Source organism: Vipera berus (genome assembly GCF_964194415.1).
Source record: "Vipera berus genome assembly, chromosome: 3".
In the NCBI taxonomy this organism is placed as follows: domain Eukaryota; kingdom Metazoa; phylum Chordata; class Lepidosauria; order Squamata; family Viperidae; genus Vipera; species Vipera berus.
In genome coordinates this window covers 172943806-172965431 of record NC_138204.1, presented here as the reverse complement: position 1 = coordinate 172965431, position 21626 = coordinate 172943806, and the positions used below count along the sequence as shown (strand labels likewise).

General features: G+C 38.8%; 1 protein-coding gene across 1 annotated transcript; it reads right to left on the bottom strand.

The window, feature by feature from the left end:
* Nucleotides 1–1716: 1716 nt before the first annotated feature.
* TTR (transthyretin) lies at nt 1717–3816 on the bottom strand (the record flags this gene model as incomplete). Its single annotated transcript, XM_081324825.1, has 4 exons — nt 1717–1824; nt 2284–2419; nt 2836–2975; nt 3748–3816. 4 exons carry the CDS (start codon nt 3814–3816, stop codon nt 1717–1719), a joined length of 453 nt encoding a protein of 150 aa, XP_081180951.1.
* Between the last annotated feature and the right edge of the window lie 17810 nt (nt 3817–21626).

Below are 21626 nucleotides of genomic sequence, written 5' to 3'. Positions count from 1 at the left end.
CTAGTTGCTGAAATTCAGCTTGGAGAAGTTGCTTTTATGAAAACCTTGATTATTTTAGATTTTTCTTTAGTTCTCCTGACACTGTATTTTAGGCTGAAATGAGCATTTGTCACATCTGTAGTGTCATTTTTTGTCTTGGATTTTAGGTCTGGTTCTTCAACTGAGTGAAACATTGTGTGATATTTATATGTAAATGAGAAGAACAGTATACATATAAGGGGAATTGTACTTAATCCGATCTTATTTTTTCAGGTGAAAGAAGCACATTAAATGTATTAACAAGTTCTGAGTACTGTACAGAATTATGCTACCGCTTATTAGTTTGCTCATTAAAATATTTATACATTTTAAATCCATTGTTTTTCTAAAATACAGTGTGCTACAGATTATGATTTTGTTTACCTCTAATCTTTGGGGTTCTTGGGATAGGAATCTTGAGAAAATCTGCTGCCAAAGAGATGAAAATTAACAAAAGGAATCCTGTGATGCCTACCCACATATACTGTGGTATCACAGAAAGGGAACTGGCACAAAAATGCAAAGTAGAGATTAGGTTTAAACCTCAGAACATGAAATCCTTCTTCTGAAGTCAGTGTTTCAATAAAACCTATTTCGTGGGAAAGTCAACTGATGAAGTTAAATGCCAAGAAATGCATCCCAGAATTTGGCTTGAAGGTGGAAAGGTGAGCCTAAGTCTTTAATCACAGACCCACAGGTCTTCCATTCAGGATCACTAGTTCAAATACACTGACTTTCATATGCACTTTTTTTGCCATTTTCTGTTTCTGTTTCCATTCCATAGCTTTTCAACTTCCCATACTTTGTGCAGTCCTTTGCATAATATCATATCAGATATTTTTTTTGTCTGTTCCCTCCCTCTTACGTTGTGCCTCCCTCATCTTCCTTTTACCAAGCAAACAATTTCTCTCTTGAAAGTACATGACCAATCTCAAATCACTTATGGTCTTGTTTTTAATCAGTCTTGAAGCCAGCACAGCCAAGGCACTCATTTAAGTAGTAATGAATGCCTTGGCTGTGCTGGCTACAAGAATGATTAAAAATAGTCAGCCACATTGGAAGGTCACCAAGTTGGAAAATGCTGCTGTGCTGTGCCTAAAGATATTTCTCCTCCTTTTTCCGGATAAATATTACACTGTGCCAGAGGCTCTGCTTCCTCCAGATACACTTACTACTTGGATGAGAACAGAACAAATTCTAAAAGATATTAACGAAGCCATCACAATTGTTCACAAATTGGTGCTTACTGAATGTCTTAGAGCAGAGGCCCCCAACTTTTTGGGCACCAGGGATCCATTCTATGGAGAAAGATTTCTCCACGGACCAGAGGGGGCATGGTTTTGTGTGCTGCCTGCATCCCACGGATGGGGCTTAGCTTGTTTGTGCGGTCCAGTTGCTGGCATGCTGCGGTCCAGTGCCGGTCCACAGACCAGGGCTTGGGGACCCCTGTCTTAGAGCCTGCTATTGAATACAACATAGGAAAAAATATTTCATGTTTCTTTAAACAGAACTGTATTGTGTTTGTTGCACATATGCAAGTATTTAGAGAACATTTATTGATGCATTAAAAAAGAAAAGCTAAGCAGTAGCAGTTACATGCTATTGCAGGAAACAAGCCATTTGCAGTGTAAATTAACTACCTCCTTTAAAATATTGCTACAAAACTGTAATAGAATTTTGAATGAATTATGCATGGTCTTATTCCTTTGGGTCACTGACGACAGCTGTGGTTGAATAAGAGAAAGGACTAAGAAGAGCAGCGATAGTGTAATGACGATGACCGGAATCATTAGCAGTAAAAACCACCTGTTAAAAGAAAAAAGAAAAGCAGTCTGGGAGTGTTTTAGTTAACACAATGATCTGAAAGTGAGCAGTGCTAAAGTAGAAAGATTGGCATTAAAGAAAACCGATTGCTTTCTTTCATTCCGCAAATTTATCTTCTTTTTTTTTTTACTGAAATGATTAAACGTAACACACATTTAAATCCAGCTGGATATGGAGATTGAGACACATATGCATGTATGAAAGCGCACACATTTTAATGAATATTATGAATCTTTGGTATTTTTGAATAAACATAAGTGGTCTTAAAGTTTATACTTACCAAACACTTCAATTTATATTTTTCCTCCCCAAATATATGTTTATATAAGAGCAGGAATTATTGGATCAAACTGCATCATAATTTTTAGGAATTAAACATTAGAGGAAAAACAATTTTTTGCCAGTGGTTTATCATATATTTTAATATTTTCAAATACTCACATCAACATATTCATGAAATGGGGAAATGCCAAGTGCTCTCCAGTACAAGCTAGTGTCAAATTCCACCTTGTACAAGCCTTCTATAAACAACTCATCAGTTGTAAGCTCATGGATTTCTCCAAATTCATTTGTTTTCCTTAAATTAATATATGAGAGTGACACAGTCAATAGCTTTACTCAAAAGAAATACCATATTGTTTTATTCTGGCCATGGGATGGATTCAGAGTTAGTCATGGTAAAAAAAAAGCCACATTGAAAAGAATGGGACTCCCATCAAAATCAATGTAGTAAAGGTGATAATTCACATAAATAAGAAGCATTATTTGCACCCACTTCCTCACTGAATCAAGATTTGGGAGGAGATAGTGCCATCATCATGCTAAAATAGCACTGTTCTGAGGAAACACCAGATCTACAATCCTTCAAAAATGACAACCTTGCGGCTAATGAAAGCTTGTGGCTAAAAGTTTTGTGCTGTTCATACATTCCATTTGAAAAGAAAGTAGAGCATGATCGATGGATTTTAGCAGGCACTTTTCATGTGGTCTTACCCACTGGAAAACTCCTTCCAGGCTCCATCTTCACCCTTTTTGAATACTTTTACTGGGAGGCTGGCAGCTGGGATTCCCCGGACTGCATCAAGGACTTTCACCATCAGAGGACACTTTGAATCAGCAGAACTATGGGATTCCTCGATACAGCAAAAGAGGTTTCTGTTAGAATTTTGGTAGGATACAGCCTGTTTTGTGAACCATAGGTTTTGCTTTACTCATGCATTTTCAAAGGACTTCTTTTGGTAGTGATGGTATTATTGGGAAAGCCTTAGTTTGAGCTAACAATAAGTGACATTTAAATTAGCGTTAGAACTCAAATGCAACTTTGAGATATTGTTTATAAACTGATATTTAGAACATATGCAAGCACACAGATATACAAAATCCTGACAAAAGTTTTTTTCATACCTCCTCTGAACTGAAACACTGCCCCCCCCATGTTAGTTCTGCCACAGGCATTGATTTATGAATATTCATTGATCCATTCATTCTACAATTATAGAAGCAAATAACTGATAGTCAGACTTCCCAGTTTCTTATACTTACAAGTCAATCCAATTTCATTGTATTGCTACCGTAGAAATGCAAACATTTCACAAATTTATCTGTGGAATTTGATTCAATATGAAAGACATCTCTGTGCCAACTTCTTACATCCTTTTAATTAAACTAAAAATGTTACTAAAATATATATTCTAAAAATATATAAAACGTATAAAAGAAAAAAACAATATTTTATACATTAGATTGTTTTTTTAACCTCTATTTCAACTATCTGAAAGAAATTTATGCCTAAAATACTTTGGATAAAAATGCAATGATCAAAAGATAGAACTCATGCCATGGATTTTCCTGTAGCAGTTGTTTCATAATATTTGCAAACAAAAGCGTCGCTTAAATAATACTTACCACTGGTGCAGCTTCAATGAGATACACCATTGTAGCCAAGCAAAAGAAAAGCAGAGAAGAGGGAGCCATTGTGAATGCAAACTGGGAGACTTTACCAGCAGCTACAGGTTAGTGGGATTTAGGTTTTTATACTCTACCCTCAAACAAAACAGGCTACTTATCAGGTGCCTGTATGACTTGAAACCTGCTGATTCTGATTATTTACTTAACAAGCATCCCGCTGTGCAAAGCTCCTATCCAGTGGCCTCTGGCTGAAAGCTGTAGAATTACAGTAGATAGGTGGAAGGAAGGACTACACAGGTGCTAGGAATAAGAGAATCAGTAACCTACACAAACATGAACCTTGTCTATTGGGATAAGTCTGTTAGCATAAGCATAAAAAAGATGGGTTAAGCAACAGATGTCTGCTTAGATTTTACTGACTCCAGCAAGCCCATCATGCAATGTGAGCCTGTGGGCATCTCTGTGACATTCACTCAACTAAAAAATTCTGTGATTTGTTTGGGTTGTATCCACTTCAGACTTTGAAGTTAAAGTGCTCCTGGGTTGCTTTGTCTTACACTATTCATATTTGATGTAGAGAAGTAGCTTGTACTGCAGGAGATGATACTTCTCAAAGCAGCTGATATTTGTGTGCATATACCACTGTCTGTGAAAGCATGGAGAATGTTCATTCCACTCCCCAGTGTCCCATTGACATCTCTTCTAAATTAGAAATTAGTTTCCTTGCCCCATTAGTTTTTAACAATAGATTGCTGTATAGATGCTAATAAATGATAGTAAGGATCTGGGAACTGATTATGTGGATAAATCACTTGATATCGTCCAGATACATTGGGATTACTGCTCCCAACATACCTAGCTTGCAGGCTATTGGGAATTGCACTTCCAACACATTTGGAGGCTATCTGGTTGAGAAAGGTTGCTATGGACTAGGTACAAGATAGCACTTACGCTAGTTGTCGTCTTATGAATTGAACATATACATTCATTTTTCAATCTCCTCCTCCTCCTCCTCCTCCTCCTCCTCCTCCTCCTCCTCCTCCACCACCACCACCACCACCACCACCACTACCACTACCACTACCACCACCACCACCACCACCATCATCATCATCATCATCATCATCACATATGTATTGCACTTCCTCTACCTTCTGAATACTCTGCATTTTCTCTCCCAGTAGGAAAGAGGTAAGCAAAAGTTTAGTTACAAAGCTGAACTTTCCATGGGGACTTTGCAGGTTATTTCTATGGGCTTATATTTCGGTTCCCTTAAAGTAGTGGGAATGACTCCTGCCAGTTTTCAGTGGAAGGGGTCCCCTCTGAGAGGCCCTTGTTTTAAAGACACAAAGAAGGGCCCTGGCCTGATTGTGCACTGCTGAGAGAGCACTTTCAAGACTGGCATTTTGGGAAGCCAAATGAGGACAAAGCATTAATGAGGAAAGCCTGGCATTCTCCTTGGGGAAAGGCAGTGGTATTCATGGAAACAGATTAAATTGCAAATATTCAAACACCAAACAGATTATCTGAATTCCAAAGCACTTAAAAATCACACGCTGGTAGTTAAAATACAAATTTCTAATAAAGGGACCTCTCTGGAAATCAGTATTGCTCCTGAAATTAATAATTCATCCTTAAAACCCATGTTGATATAAATGCTATTTCCCCTTTACTAGGCATTTATTTCACACCCTCACACTGGTTACTTTGTTCTCCCATTAACCATTAATTTCATGTAATTTATTGCTTTAATTAATATTTTCCATCTAGATGCACAAATTCAAATCAGTGTGAATGGAAAGAGGCCTCTGAATAGACATGCATGAAATTATACTGTAAGTAAATTTCTTTAGAACAGAGGTACTCTTTTTGGATTCTACGTAGCATTTTAGTTGTAGATAAACATGTTCTTATTACTTTATTTCATAGAGTGGATTCACAAATCTGAATCCACTATCTAGAAGTAATCTCCACTGAACTCATCATGAGGAAATTCTTAGCAGATATTTAAAATGCTAATGTTAATACAAGTTAATAATTTATATTTAAATTCATGATAACAGCAAATTCAGCAAATTTAGTCTGACGTCATTCTCATGTTTCCAGTGGGACTTACTCTATCAGAGCAACTGTTTACTTGTAACTCTGTGGTTCAATAGACAGAACAGGCATTTAAAGAACAATAAAGGAGTATATTTGTAGCCCAAGGCTGAAATGAGAGTTCCTTGGTGTTTTCTGAGCTTGGTTGTTTTCTTGCATATGTAACATTATCAGTGCACTGATTTTGTTGCCTAGTTTAGGTAATGAAATGTCTGCAAGAAAACAACCAACCTCAAAAAGCACAAAGGCAAAGACCTCTGGCATTTAAGTAGCAAGATACATTCACCTCAGGAATAGAGGTGTGCACTAAGTTTCTAAAATGTATAGATTATATTCTGTGTACAAATCTAAACAATGAAATACAATGGTTTAAATTTAATGCTCACTGATAGAAAAGTTTCACTATTTTTTCCTAAGGTATAATATTGTCTTTATTTGTTCTTCCATGGTCCCATTAACTTTTTTAGAGTGAATATTCACTTACTTTAGTAAATATTAAAACCACTAGTTCAGTCTAAGTAGACAAAAGACGTTGAAATGTAAATCAATTTGCATTGTCAGTTGAATTTATGTTAACTCTCCTCTTGAGAGCCTCATGTTTCAGAAGTGGGTTATAATTTAAATCTAAATTGTTTAAGAATTTCAATGGGACTATATTCTAGTAGTTAATGAGTAAGGTGGGATACAGTGAAATGCTACAACAAAATCCTTAGTAGGCAAACTAAAAAAGCTGCAATCCTATTTTTGCCAAGAAGGAAGGCATGTGATCCTTTCAGAAAGCCCTCTTTAGCACTGAACTGTGCTACAACTGTGGAACACTTTGCTGCAGGGGTGTTGAACTGCCGGCCTGCGAGTTTGATAACCCTGCTTTACTACAGCATTATGATTACTCCCTCCCACATTTAAATATCATTAGACTATTTCACTACTAGCCCTATAGCTCTTATCAGGTTTTCTGTCAGATAGACCCCTGAGTTCAGAAAGGCACTTTCCCTGGAAGTATGCATAAGTGTTGCATTACATTCTGAGATGATTAATTGCAAAATCTAGTTTGATTTTTCCATTCATACAATTATGCTGTGCCAAATTACTCTTTTCATTTTCATGCTTTGCTGAAATGGAAGGTGAATTGGAACTTTGGCGCTACAGACTTGTACTTCGCTTACTTTTCTGCTTGTTAAGATCATTTCTTGGTGTGTTGACACAAGTACAAATGACCTTATGGAAATGTTTGCTTGATTTGCAATTTTTTTCTTCTTTCAGTTTATCTTAATGTTGCTTCAAGCCATATATAAATAATGCAACATTGATATATCTTAAATAACTTTTACAAATATGGATAAATTCTTTGATTAGCCTGTACCAGAATTCTCCTAGTAGACAGCCCTCAATAGTTGCAGTTGTATGCCTAGATATACTATGTTTTAACCTTAATGTATATTTTCAGTGACATTCATAAGAAGTGCAAATGCACTCACATACAAAGCAGAGATAGAATAAATAAAAGTACTTCAAATAATGAAGTACACATTTGTACACAAATGCCCCATTAGTATTTTACTTCCATCAAAAAGCAAACAGTGTTTAAAGAATCAACAGGATTGTAATCTTAATAATGACACCAGTTTTGGGTTCTGGAATTCAAGGAAAACTTTTGCAGAGAAATTTATTGATGAAGGCATTTTTATGGATCTATTAGTCAGGAATGAAGTACCGTAGAATAGCAGAAATTGTATCTGCCTGAATAATTGTCTGCCATGCTGGAGAACTTTGACAATAACATTGGCTACCCTATTTCAAAAAATCTGGTTAGTGAAAAGTAAAAGTAAAGTCCAAATTAAGAATATTTCATTCTTAAGAATTGTTTAATTTAAAGTGGTTTAGTTGTAATAGATGGTTATAGATTCAAAATAGTTTTCAAGAGTGTACAAAAGATACTATTTTTTTCTAGCATCAGTTAAATTAGACATATTACATTGAGAAAAATGTTTCTCATTTCTTTCCTGTTACCTTTATTGATTTCATTGCAGAGATGTTAACATCGGAAATACATTATTTTGTAATCTAATTTTACCTTCCAAAAGACAGAAGCATATGAAAAATGTGAGGTTCTTTTCTGTTGGCTTTTTTGAATTAGCTATTTTAGATTCTAAAAGTTTAGTTCCTAAAGAAGGAACCTTGTAAATAATTTTAATGTCCTCTTCTAGTGCAGGGTAGGCAACCTTGGCTCTTTTATGACTCAAGGACTTCAACTCCCAGAATTCCTGAGCAAGCATGGCTCAGCTTGGAAACCTCTGTCTTTCCCCTCAGCATGGCTGGTTCAGGATTTCTGGGAGTTGAAGTCCACGAGTCATAAAAAAGAGCCAAGATTGCCTACTCCTAAAGCCAATAGAGGGAGCTTCCCCCCCAACCCCCCCCCCCAAAAAAAAACAGGTGCCGGAATGCCATTCTATGAGAAAAAAAAGTCCTGGTGAAAACACATTCTTTCCTTTTTCACGTAGGGAGAGATCAAATGAATCTTTGCTTTCCAGGGTTTTGTTTCTAAATCTCCAGATCGTTTTAATCTGCACACATAAACATTGAATCCATGACTAACAGTTTGCTATTGTCATGACCCTGGTTTATGGTTAGCCACATACTCAGTTACCTTTTGATAAATACCTTGTTGACAATTAGCTATTAATGAAAGATGGCCCACATAGTAAGTATTCAGTATGTTGGTAGTATCTGTATATGTCTTTCCCTTTGTATTTTTGGATGCCTGATGATGCTTCATTCGCAAGGTGGCTTTAAATAATTTCAAATCCTTACTTTCTCTATTCAACTGTTTTTACTTCTCTCTGAAAGACTGAAAGCAATTTCTTGAATTTTTTTGGTTCCAGGGTTCTTGCATTCTTATGCAATCAAGGCAGCTCAGCACATATTAAAAAAGGATTACAGCTATTGCTAGAGGTGAAAAGCTGGCATTTTTATTTGTTTTAATCTGCAGGAGCCAGAAAGGAAAAGGTCTGAAGTTTCCCAAGGAGAAAAGTTCATAGTTTTGAAGTGATGTCTTGGATTCTACAAGGAGTTGCCACAGAGGCAGTGCAATATCTCAAGAGGCTACTTTGGTTCTGTCTTGCATGTAGTTCAGTGGTACATGTGAGGAGGGGTGGAAACAGTGGTGGGATTCAAATATGTGAACAACCGATTATCTGTATGGATGTCGCTTCCGGAAGTTCATTCTAGGCCTGGGCAACAAAAAATTAGCTGCCAGTTCTATCGAACTGGTGCAAACTGGCTGAATCCCACCACTGGATGGACAACAATTTGTCTGAAATGGTATAGGGTCCTCTGCTTGAGCAGGGGTTGGATTAGAAGACCTACAAAGTCCCTTCCAACTCTGTTATTCTGTAAATAAAAAGTCCAATTAAAAAGAAGTAGGGTTTCAATTGTGTGGTCATAGTTGCTCCCTGCATAGTGGAATTTTTAGCTCTGCCCCTCCAAGGACAGAGGCCTACCAAAACAGTTCTCCTCACCAGACATACAACAGCTATGCAGAAGTCTCTGATAGAAACCCACGATGAATGTTATTTTATTCTGTACACTTGCATTGCTGAAAAAGCCACTGGATAACTCTGCTATTCCAAACTTTCAGCAGGCAGTAACTTCCTCTGTCAAAATAAGTAAATAAGTATTGCAATCATTATTTTATGCAATTGGTCTGCGGGCAAAAAATAGAAATGTCAGGCTGACAGCAGAAAACCTAAGCTATCCTAGGGTATTGTTACCAGATAGCTGAAAAGACAAAGGAGAACATGGACAACTGGAAATAAGGACAACCAGTGCTTTTTTTGTAAAAGAAAAAGGTGCCGGAACTCACACATGTCATACAACCCGCCTTGCCTACCCTACAAGGTTCCATCCAAAAAAGGTGCCGGAACTCCGTTCTGAGCATTCTATGAGAAAAAAAGCCCTGAGGACAACTGTGGGGAAATACGTAGAGGATATGCTAACAGTTAACTTTTCTGGCATCTTCAACAAAACTACAACTAAAAGCTGCAAATAATATATGCTTGGGCTTACATGTATATAAAATTGCATATGCATAGTTTTTCAACTGCAATATTTTTTCAGCAAATCCTTATTTTCAAGAATATATGCTAGCCATAAGGTAGAATCAACAATGATAGGTTTTTCAAATTTCACTATAGAAACATATAATGAGTCATACAATCTACAGACTTTGGCAATCATAGATTTGAGCTGCATTTGAGATGATTGCTGGAATCAAGAAATATATTCAATAACATAAATCTAGGCTATCAAATCTCTTGGTGGATGAAGGAAAGAAAGAAGCAGAAAATTTACAAGGTCACAGTACATAAATATTTCATTTTTAAAAAATACCCAAGACGTTCAAAAAGCTGAATATTTGATTTTAAGGCTATGTCTATCTGATGAAGGACAGGAGGATGACTGGTAACCCTATGCCAGGGCAAAAGTATTTCATTTATGTGAAAGAAAAGGAACTGTTAATAACAAGTGAAATTTGCAATTACCCAACTGTATTGACTGCCAATTTAATTCAATTTACGATCTGTTAATCTTGTTTGGTTGGTGCTTAGCAACAGATTTACAAATGGAAGCCCAGATGCCAGATTTATTTTTGTTTGTTTGCTTCTTGCACCAAAATGCTTTGTATGAGCATTTGATATTTACAAGAGCTGGTATATGTATCCCTTGTCTTCCGAGAATTAAAAACAAGCACAAACAATCATTTGACTATTAGAAATCATAAATGATCAGAAATTCCTTTTGTACTGATGCATTGATCGCACATACACAAAAAAGAATAATATGAAGCTGCAGATATAGGATCAGACATGTTGGGATCAGATATGACCAAACCAGATATTTGTTCTGATGTTTTAACATAAACAGATGTATGTTGGTTTTAGTTGTAGAAGGCAGACATACTTTTCCATCACTCTTCATCCTTCCCACCAATGCCTTTCAAAAAATAGAAGTGAAGCAGACACTGTTTTTTTTGCTCAAGCTCAACACTTGGGTTCAATCACATTTCTCGATAAGCACTCCTTACTACTAAGAGATGAAGTATCTCAAGAAGGAGAATTGTGGGCAAATTATGCAGTCCTTTAACATTTAATATTATTTTTTAATTATTAAATGAATCAAATAGTTTAATATTTCAACTGACAGATTTGATCTCTTTGTGCAGCTACTTTTTAAGTTTGAAGTCCCAAGACATTTTGCAAGGGTTAGTGTAAGATTCCCTATTTCTCATGAGATGGTATTTTCCCACCACTCCAATTTTAAAAGCCAGCCAGATTGGCTGTTGAATAATACTTCAATATCAGCAATAGAGGACAGCAGGCCACCTTTGAGCAGTGTTGGTGGCTGGGGAATTCTGGGAGTTGAAGTCCATATGTCTTATAGTTGGCATGGTTGAGAAACACTGTCTTAGAGGGTGCAGGACAGAAGACAGAACTCTGTCCTCTAATGTTACCTTACTCAAGTCCCCAACTATCTTCCACTTAAGACAAACATCTTTTACTTGGCTGAATTGTACTATAGAGCCAGGCCTAAATCTGCCTGTGTTTTTGCAGCATGTTGTATTCATAAGAACTGCTTTGCAATTTATGGGAATGCAAATAAAGCACCTCTTTCTGAATGGTTTAAAGCAGGGCTTTTCAACCAGTGGTACGGGTACCACCTTGTGGTACATTGGCACCTGGCAGGTGGTATGCTACCATCCTAGAAAAGTGGTAGCAGGGGAGGGGAATGAGCTGAACCGGTGGCAGCACCGCACAAGCCTAAGCGAGAGATGGCTGGAGCTAGGCAACTGGTGGTACTCGGATGTTGCCATATCCTAAAAGTGGTGGTACAATGGGTGAAAAGGTTGAAAAGCCCTGCACAGCTTGAGTAGCTGCTTGAGAGGTTGCTTCAGTTTTCACTGAATGTGTTCACAACATACTTTCTTCCATTTTTCCCTGCCCAGCCAAGTGGTTATATTGTATGTGCCCTCACATGCAGAGAAGCAAGAGAAACCTCCAGGTAACCATTGCAGATGTTCCAGTTGGTTTAATGATTTGAAAAGTGGTACTTCATACATTGCATAGCGTATCTTCCAAATACTTTGCATGATCCCTGACTGAAAGAACTCAAACTGGTTGAGATCCACACTCTGTTTCACACTGCATAAATGAAAATACATTCTCAATTACCCTGCTCTATCTCAGGATCAGTGTCAGATTCAGACTTGGTGAGGTCCTTGTTAAAAAGTTTGTTAAAAAGATTTCTTTAAAGTGAGCACCAAAACAGGACCTTGAGTCATCACACAAAAAATGGAAAACGTATGTATAGTTATTTAATTGCAAGATATTTAAAGAGAAAAATACAAATTATTTTCAAATGAATGCATTTATGATTACAATATTATATATTATTTGGTTGTCTTTATCTCTCATAATATTTTATACACACACACACACACGTATATGTAAAATTAGATATAGTATATCCTGGAATCAATACTTAAATGTAATTTTAAAAATAATTTATATACTGTATATGCTTATCAGGCATTAAGGAAGTGGGAGAAACAATGTAACAACTTACAACGAGTAAAACGAGCACTGCCAGTGCAAGATCTGAACTGTTGGCCCATGCTACAGCAAAGAACTATGACCGGTAAAGGGGAGAAATGCCCAATGTGTCCTTTGCAAGAATCAAAGGCGGGAGACTGGGCACATATACAATGGGAGGGGGGCGGCCATAGGACAAGAGACGCTAGGGGACCAACTTGCAGTAACGTGTGTTCAGACACAAACGAGGCAGGCAGGGAGAGTGATAACGAGAGTGGCGACGATTCCTGAATCCAGAAGCACACGGACGGATGCGAGACAACTAGAAATAATCCGGTCAACCAGGTCGGGTAGACCGGTAACTCGCTCTATGAGCAGAGTGCAAAAACAGCTGGTTTCGTAAGCAAGCTCCCAAACCTCCAGCATTTTACTCTGATGACATCGGCAGTTAGCGGACAAAAGCTAAGTTTATTAAACAGTTTGTTTACATTCATCCTGGTGTTCGACTATTTTTCTCAACATATATATTTGTTGCATAATCAGAAAATTGATACCTGAAATTTTGAGAGGCCTTACAGATTGTGGGATCCTAATTGTAACTTGTTTAGTTTATGCCTAAATCTGGCACTCATCTGTTTTGTTATATGTAACTTTTTATGGCAGCTGCCATTTTTTTCCTGTCTTTGCAGCAGCCATTTGATTGCTAGAACAGAGGCAGCTCCTTCGAGACAGAGTTGCCAGATTGAAATTTTAATTTAAAGCCAAACAGGACTTACAACTATAGTTGGGACCAGAATTGCTAAGCAAGATGTTAAATAAGTTAGGTTGAATGATGACTTTTTTTTTGCTATGGTTGTTAAGCGAATCCAGCTTCTCCCATTGATTTTACCTGTTGGAAGTGGGCTGGGAAGATTGCAAAGAGTGGTCACATGACCTGGGATGTTACAACTGTAGTAAACATATGCTGTTGTCAGGTATCTTGAGTTTTGACCTTGTGACTGGGGGGATGCTGCGACAGTCATAAGTCCCTTTTTTTCATTGCCATTGTAATTTCAAATGGTCACTAAATGAATGGTTGTAAAATGATTACCTGCACTAGAAAAAAGCCAAACAAATTTTAATATATTTTTCTTCCATTACATGAAAAAATATGGATCCAGGTTGTTACTATTCTACCCACTGAAATGAGTGGAGCGTATGATACCAACCTCGTCCAAATGTGACATTTTTAGTAGTTCTAGAGCTGCAGTGAAATTTTGGCATCATTTGCTTGAAAGCAATAGCTCTGCCCTAATTCTCAGAATAGCATCAAAAAGATTCAGCGGCAACATCTTTCTTGCCTTTCTTTTAAGAGAGGGTACAAGAGAAAAATATCCACTGCCAATCTTGTTTATTATGTAAGCAAAGGCAAAGGTTGCAATTCTGTACACAGAAAAGACAGGAAATCTGACTCTTAAAGGGGAAGCTCAGCATGGCCCCAGTTCTGCCCAAGGCTCCAACTTCTCTTCTTTACCCATTAAGAATAGTTGGTGGAACCAGGCAACTCTTGACCCTGGGATGACCTTTTTTGCAATACTTTCTTGCCCAGACTCTTGGGGCCAAAAAGCCAGGAAAAAAAATCCAAAAATCCAAATGAATTTTTGGAGATCAATCTAATTGACACCCCACCCCCACCCCAATTTCTGAAAATTTATGTTAAAAAAGCCAATTTGGCAACCTCTAATTTGAGATGAATTAATACATGTAATAGAATACAATATGTCCAATGCAATATGTGTTTTTTCACACTCAATACTTAGTTTGCAAATTGCCGGTCTCCTTATTGGGAATCCTTATTACCTGCATTTCTCAGCTTATTTTATTTTCTGGCCTTTTCTTGTATACTTCTACCTTCAATTGTTATCTTATGAAAATATTTTATATGTTGGATGTAATGCACTTATAATCCATAAACATTTATGCCAGAGTGAATTTGTTTACTAAAATTAATGAGTTTAAATGATTCTGTTCAATGCTACCTCAGTCATAAGCGCAGCAATTCTTTTTGGATATATTGTAATATAAGCTTTCAGAGGCACAAAGTCTGAAATTCTATTTGCAAAGGCCTAAAGTCGGTATATTTTAACCTTAACACAAATGACCTTCCAGAGCAAATTCCAAATTTATGGTCAGTGAGTTAAAAGTAATTTGCAAATCTTAAACAGTGTCATAAGATAATCTGAAGCTAACATACAATAGAAAATAATGTTCATTTCTTAAGGATTTATATGGACCAAATAGGGAATGGGAGTTTGGGACTTGAGGAGTATATAATATATCTCATTAAGGTATAAAGCATCTTTCTTTTGGAACTCATCAACTCACCCTCCATTATTTTTCAAATGTCCTGATAGCTTTTTTGATGGTTATTTTGGACTTCTTTGTGCTGTTTGATATAATATGTTTCCAAATGGTTGAACTATCACTTTCATTTGTTTGCCAATTGTGCACATTTCACAGTTCTTGGAGGGCCACGGGCTGCAGTGGGTGAAGAAAATATATGGAGCCACATTCAGTTTTTTTTCTCTTTGGGTTTAGAGGGTTGCCATTTTTATTTTTTTTAGGCCCAGTTCATAGTTTTGGGGAACCTTGCAATCAATATTCAGCAGTCACTGACTGTGAAAATCCTGCAGGATAAAGACCACATGTAGTGCTGAGCTATGTATGCAGATTTCTTAGGAAGTAACAAAATGAAATCTCTTCCTTGTTGTGGACAATAAGAAAGGAGCAAAGGTAAAAACAGTGTGCTGGGTCAGACAAAGCACACATCTATTTCTGTTTGTGTCAACAAGTAGCCTCATAGCTGCATTCAGAGAATTCATAAACAGAGATAAGGAAAGTCTATCCCTGGTTGCTGATTACTTCCCAGCGTCTGGCATTTAAGGTACCCTGCCTCTGATTCAGGAAATGTTAAACAGTTATCAGGATCAGCAGTTACTGATAGTACTATGCTCCATGAATTTCCCCAGACCTCCTTTAAAACTAAGTATACTGAGAGAATGACTGGCCCAAGGTCACCCAGCTGGCCTGGTGCCTAAAGTGGGATTAGAGTCCAGAGTTTCTTTGCTTCTAGTCTGATGCTTTAACTTCTACACCAAACTCCCAAAATTTAGTGGAACATCATCCTTGATAGGCTATTTGTGTGTGTGTGTGTGTGTGTGTGTGTATGTGTTCCATTGAGTCAGTATTGATTTCTGCTTGGACAAGTCCTTTCAGATTTCTTCGCAATATTGCAGAACTAGAGCTCATACCATAGTTCCAGCCTGGTTCTTTAACCATTACACTGAACTGTCTCTCTTCCAATATATTAGAGCACGGGTCCCCAACGTACGGTCCGAGGCCTGGTACTGGGCTGCGAACTGTTGGCCATTGGGCCCCGGGAATAGCTGGCGAGTCCCGGCCCACTCACGGTAGCACCGTCGCACAGGCACTAACGGTCCCATGTGCGCATGCGTGGGGACACTAGCACCGCTGCGTCACATTAGCACCAGTGGCATCTTTGTGCATGCCAGTGGTGTGAAATGGCCGTGTGCAGCCCATTTGTGCATGTGAGAGGGCATCAATGCATGCCATGGGAGCGTGCAGCCCACTTGCACATGCGTGTACCTCCAAGCGCCACTAATGGGCATGCGCCCATTTCCACATGCGCATGTCGGCTTCATGCATGCACATTTCCCTGCTGCTTCCTTTCCTTCTGGGGCGCCAAGCTGGAAAGGTTGGGGAACTCTGTGTTAGACCACTGTGATACAATGTTTTAAAATATATAAGCAACAGTTTAAAATAGCCTGGCTTCAATATGTAGATACAGGTAGTCCTCAACATATGACCACAACTGAGTCCAAAATTTCTGTTGCTAAGCAAGACAGTTGTTAAGTGAGTTTTGCCCCATTTTATGACCTTTCTTGCCACAATTGTTAAGTGAATCACTGCAGTTGTTAATAACGTGGTTGTTAAGTGAATCTGGCTTTCCCATTGACTTTGCTTGTCAGATGGTCACAAAAGGGTATAACATGACCCCAGGAAAATGCAACCATCATAAATATGAACCAGCAGCCAAACATCCAAATTTTGATCATGTGACCATGGGGAGGTTGCAACAGTTGCAAGAAAAATGAAAAATGGTCATAAGTCACTTTTTCAATGCTGTTGTAGCCTTGAACAGTCACTAAATGAATGATTCTAAGTCGAGGACTACCTGCTGGTTTCAGATGCCAGTTAAAAGCTTGGAGTTTTTTCAAGGAACTGTTGTTCTCTCTCCCTGACAAAGGTTGCTGAAAAAAAACAAGGTGTTAATTTAGTCCTTTAGTTTCTTTTCACATTTCTTACAGCTGTACACTGAAAGCTGAAATACAAGAGGCTTTCAAGTCAGCATGCGGTAACAATATTTTCATAAGTGTGATAATGGCTCCATCTAGTGGTGTAAAATAAGAAACACCAATGTGATCAGTATAGAGATTATGATTAGAATTATATAGGCAGTTTTCGATAAAACAGAATTCTGTGTTATAATTGATCTAGTGCAGACATGTCAAACTTGCAACATCACGTGACATCGCACAATGTATCAGAACCTTTTCCCCATTGCCGGCAATGGGGTGGGCATGGTTCCTCATGATGTGTCCAGCCTGCGGGCCGGCAGTTTGAAACCCGTGATCTAGTGGTTAAGGCACCAGCCTAGAAAGCAAGAAACCTTGAGCTCAAGTCCTGCTTTAGCCATGGATGCCACCTGGGTGACTTTGGGCCAGTCATTCTCTCTTAAACCAACTCACCTCACAGGGTTGTTATTATGGGGAAAATAGGAGGAAGGTGTGTGGGATATGTTCACGACCTTGAGTATTTGTTAAAAATAATAAAGGTGGAATAGAAATAATTAAGTAAATAAAAATAATTTGTGCTTTCATCCACATCTCACTTTACTGTTTTGTTGGGTTTTGATGTGTGAGCATTAACAACTGTGACTGATATAAAAGGCTCAGGAGACGGTATTTCCAGTAAATCCTGATTTTGATGATTAATTAATACAAGGAACCTTTCAATTTATGATCTCCAGAGTTGAAAGCAATTGTAAATCAGTAAGCACAATACAAACTTCATGCTTACAGCACACTCACTGATTTCAGAAAACTAAGATGAGATCCAGTTGAAAGTTTGTAGCTACCTACAAAATGACTAAGATATGCAGATGATACCACTCTAATGGCAGAAAGTGAAGAGGAACTAAAGAGCCTTTTGTTGTGGGTGAAGGAGAGTGCAAAGGTTGACTTGAAACTTAACATTAAGAAAACCAAGATCATGGCATCCGGCCCTTTCAATTCCTGGCAAATAAGGTAGTGACATATTTTATTTTCCTGGGCTCCAAGATCACCGCAGATGGGGATTGCAGCCAAGAAATTAAAAGACACTTGCTCCCGGGAAGGAAAGCCATGGCAAATCTAGACAGCGCACTAAAAAACAGAGACATCACCCTGCCAACCAAAGTGCATATAGTCAAGGCTATGGTCTTCCCAGTTGCAATGTATGGCTGTGAAAGCTGGACCATAAGAAGGGCTGAGCGCCAAAGATTTGAGGCCTTTGAACTATGCTGCTGGAGAAGACTCCTGCGAGTCCCTTGGACTGTGATCAAACCGGTCAGTCCTAGAGGAGATCAACCCTGACTGCTCTTTAGAAGGCCAGATCCTGAAGCTAAAACTCAAATACTTTGGCCACCTAATGAGAAGGAAGGACTCACTGGAGAAGAGCCTAATGCTGGGAAAGATTGAGGGCAAGAGAAGAATGGGACGACAGAGAATGAGGTGGCTGGATGGAGTCACTGAAGCAATAGGCGTGAGTCTAAACGGACTCCAGAAGATGGTAGAAGACAGGAAGGCCTGGAGGAACGTTGTCCATGGGGTCACGATGGGTCGGACACGACTTTGCAGCTAACAATAACACAAAATGACTGTGCCAACGACACAGCATATTTTTTAACCACAGAGTTGTGTGTAACTATTTCTATTTAAGTATATTCATAACTATGTTCCCCTCTGCATTTTTATCTACGATAGAAAAAAAATACGCCTTTCCCTGTCCCAATTCTGATTAACAGTCCTTTATCCTCTGATACAGAGCTTCTCCCTCTGTTATACTTCTAGATAATAGAGTATTTTTGAGTGATAGAACCAGAGAATCATAGGCCTGGAAGTGACCTTGAAAGTATTCTATTCCTACTCTGTGCTTAAGGCAGAGTCTTGTTGTTGTTGTTGTTAGTTGCGAAGTCGTGTCCGACCCATCGCGACCCTATGGACAATGTTCCTCCAGGCCTTCCTGTCCTCTACCATCTTCTGGAGTCCATCTAGGCTCACACCTACTGCTTCAGTGACTCCATCCAGCCACCTCATTCTCTGTCGTCCCCTTCTTCTATTGCCCTCAATCTTTCCCAGCATTAGGCTCTTCTCCAGTGAGTCCTTCCTTCTCATTAGGTGGCCAAAGTATTTGAGTTTTAGCTTCAGGATCTGGCCTTCTAAAGAGCAGTCAGGGTTGATCTCCTCTAGGACTGACCGGTTTGATCGCCTTGCAGTCCAAGGGACTTGCAGGAGTCTTCTCCAGCACCATAGTTCAAAGGCCTCAATTCTTTGGCGCTCAGCCTTTCTGATGGTCCAACTTTCACTGCCATACATTGCAACTGGGAAGACCATAGCCTTGACTATACGCACTTTTGTTGGCAGGGTGATGTCTCTGCTTTTTAGTGTGCTGTCTAGATTTGCCATGGCTTTCCTCCCGAGGAGCAAGCGTCTTTTAATTTCTTGGCTACAGTCCCCATCTGCAGTGATCTTGGAGCCCAGGAAAATAAAATCTGTCACTACCTCCATTTCTTCCCCATCTATTTGCCAGGAGTTGAGAGGGCCAGATGCCATGATCTTGGTTTTCTTAATGTTTAGTTTCAACCCACGTTTTGCACTCTCCTTCTTCACCTGCAACAAGAGACTCTTTAGTTCTTCTTCACTTTCTGCCATTAGAGTGGTATCATCTGCATATCTTAGGTTGTTGATGTTTCTTCCGGCAATCTTAATTCCAACATTTGATTCATCTAGCCCTGCCTTTCTCATGATGTGCTCTGCATATAGGTTAAATAGGCAAGGCGACAGTATACAGCCTTGCCGGACTCCTTTCCCAATTTTGAACCAATCAGTGGTTCCGTGTCCAGTTCTCACTGTTGCTTCTTGGCCCGCATATAGATTTCTCAAGAGACAAATAAGATGGTCTGGTATGCCCATCTCTTTAAGGACTTGCCACAGTTTGTTATGATCCACACAATCAAAGGCTTTAGCATAGTCAATGAAGCAGAAGTAGATGTTTTTCTGGAACTCTCTAGCTTTCTCCATGATCCAGCGTATGTTAGCAATTTGATCTCTAGTTCCTCTGCCTCTTCGAAATCCTGCCTGTACTTCTGGTAGTTCTCGATCCACATACTGCTGGAGTCTAGCTTGTAGAATTTTAAGCATAACTTTACTAGCGTGAGAAATGAGTGCAATGGTGCGATAGTTTGAACATTCTTTGGCACTGCCTTTCTTTGGAATTGGAATGTAAACTGATCTTTTCCAATCCTGTGGCCATTGTTGAGTTTTCCAAATTTGCTGGCAAATTGAGTGTAGCACTTTTACTGCATCGTCTTTTAAGATTTTGAATAGCTCAGCTGGAATACTGTCACCTCCACTAGCTTTGTTGTTGCTCAGCTTTTCTAAGGCCCACTTCACTTCACATTCTAGGATGTCTGGCTCGAGGTCAGTGACCACCTCATTGTGATTATCAGGGACGTTAAGCTCATTCTTGTATAGTTCTTCTGTGTAATTTTGCCACCTCTTCTTAATCTCTTCTGCCTCTGTTAGGTCCCTGCCATTTTGGTCCTTTATCATGCCCATTTTTGCATGAAACGTTCCTTTCATCTCTCCAATTTTCTTGAAAAGATCTCTGGTCCTCCCTATTCTATTGTTTTCTTCTATTTCTTTGCATTGTTCATTTAAGAAGGCATTCTTATCTCTTCTAGCTATTCTTTGGAATTCTGCATTTAATTGGGCGTATCTTTCTTTTTCTCCCTTGCCTTTCGCTTCCCTCCTTTCCTCAGCTATTTGCAAAGCTTCCTCAGACAGCCATTTTGCTTTCTTGCATTTCTTTTTCTTTGGGATGGTTTTGGTTGCTACCTGTTGTACAACGTTGCGAACCTCTGTCCATAGTTCTTCAGGCACTCTGTCTATCAGATCTAATTCCTTAAATCTATTTGTCACCTCTACTGTATATTCAACAGGGATATGATTTAATTCATACCTGACTGGCCTAGCGCTTTCCCCTACTTTCTTTAATTTAAGCCTAAACTTTGCAACAAGAAGCTCATGGTCTGAGCCACAGTCAGCTCCTGGTCTTGTTTTTACTGACTGTATAGAGCTTCTCCATCTTTGGCTGCAGAGCATATAGTCAATCCCAAATGGATGTCTACCTATTTTTGAAAAACTCTAGTGACAGAGCACTCACAACTCCAGGAGGCAAGCTAATCTGTTGATTAATTGCTCTGTCAGGAAATTTCTCCTTACTTTTAGGTTGTACCTCTCTTTGACAAGCTTCCTCTCATTATTTCTTATCTTGTTCCCTGGTGCCTAGAGAATGTCAATCCCCTCTTCTTTGTGACAACCCCTCCAGTACTGAAAGACAGTTTTTGCCCGCCCCCCCCAAATCCTTCTCTTCAATACACTAGATATACCTAGGTCCCTCAAGTGTTCATCATATAATTTAGTCTCCAGATCCTCAACATCTTTTGACCAGAACTGGACATAGTATTCCAAGTGTGGTCTCACTAGCACTGTGTAAAGTGGCACTGTCACTTCTCATTGTCTTGACACTATCCCTCTATTGATACACCCTTAGGACTGCATTGGCTTTTTTGGCAGCTGCAACACACTGCCGGCTCATATTTGCATGGTGGTCCACTAAAACACCTAGATCCCTCTCACAGTTACTACTGTTGAGCCAAGTACAAGTTATTCTATATTTATGTATTTTGTTTTTCCTGCCTAAGAACTTTACTTTTGTCACCACTGAACTGCATCTTGTTGCATAGGACCCAATGCCTTCTGGAACTTGAGCATATCTTCATGTATTGAATGGATATGTCCTTAATCT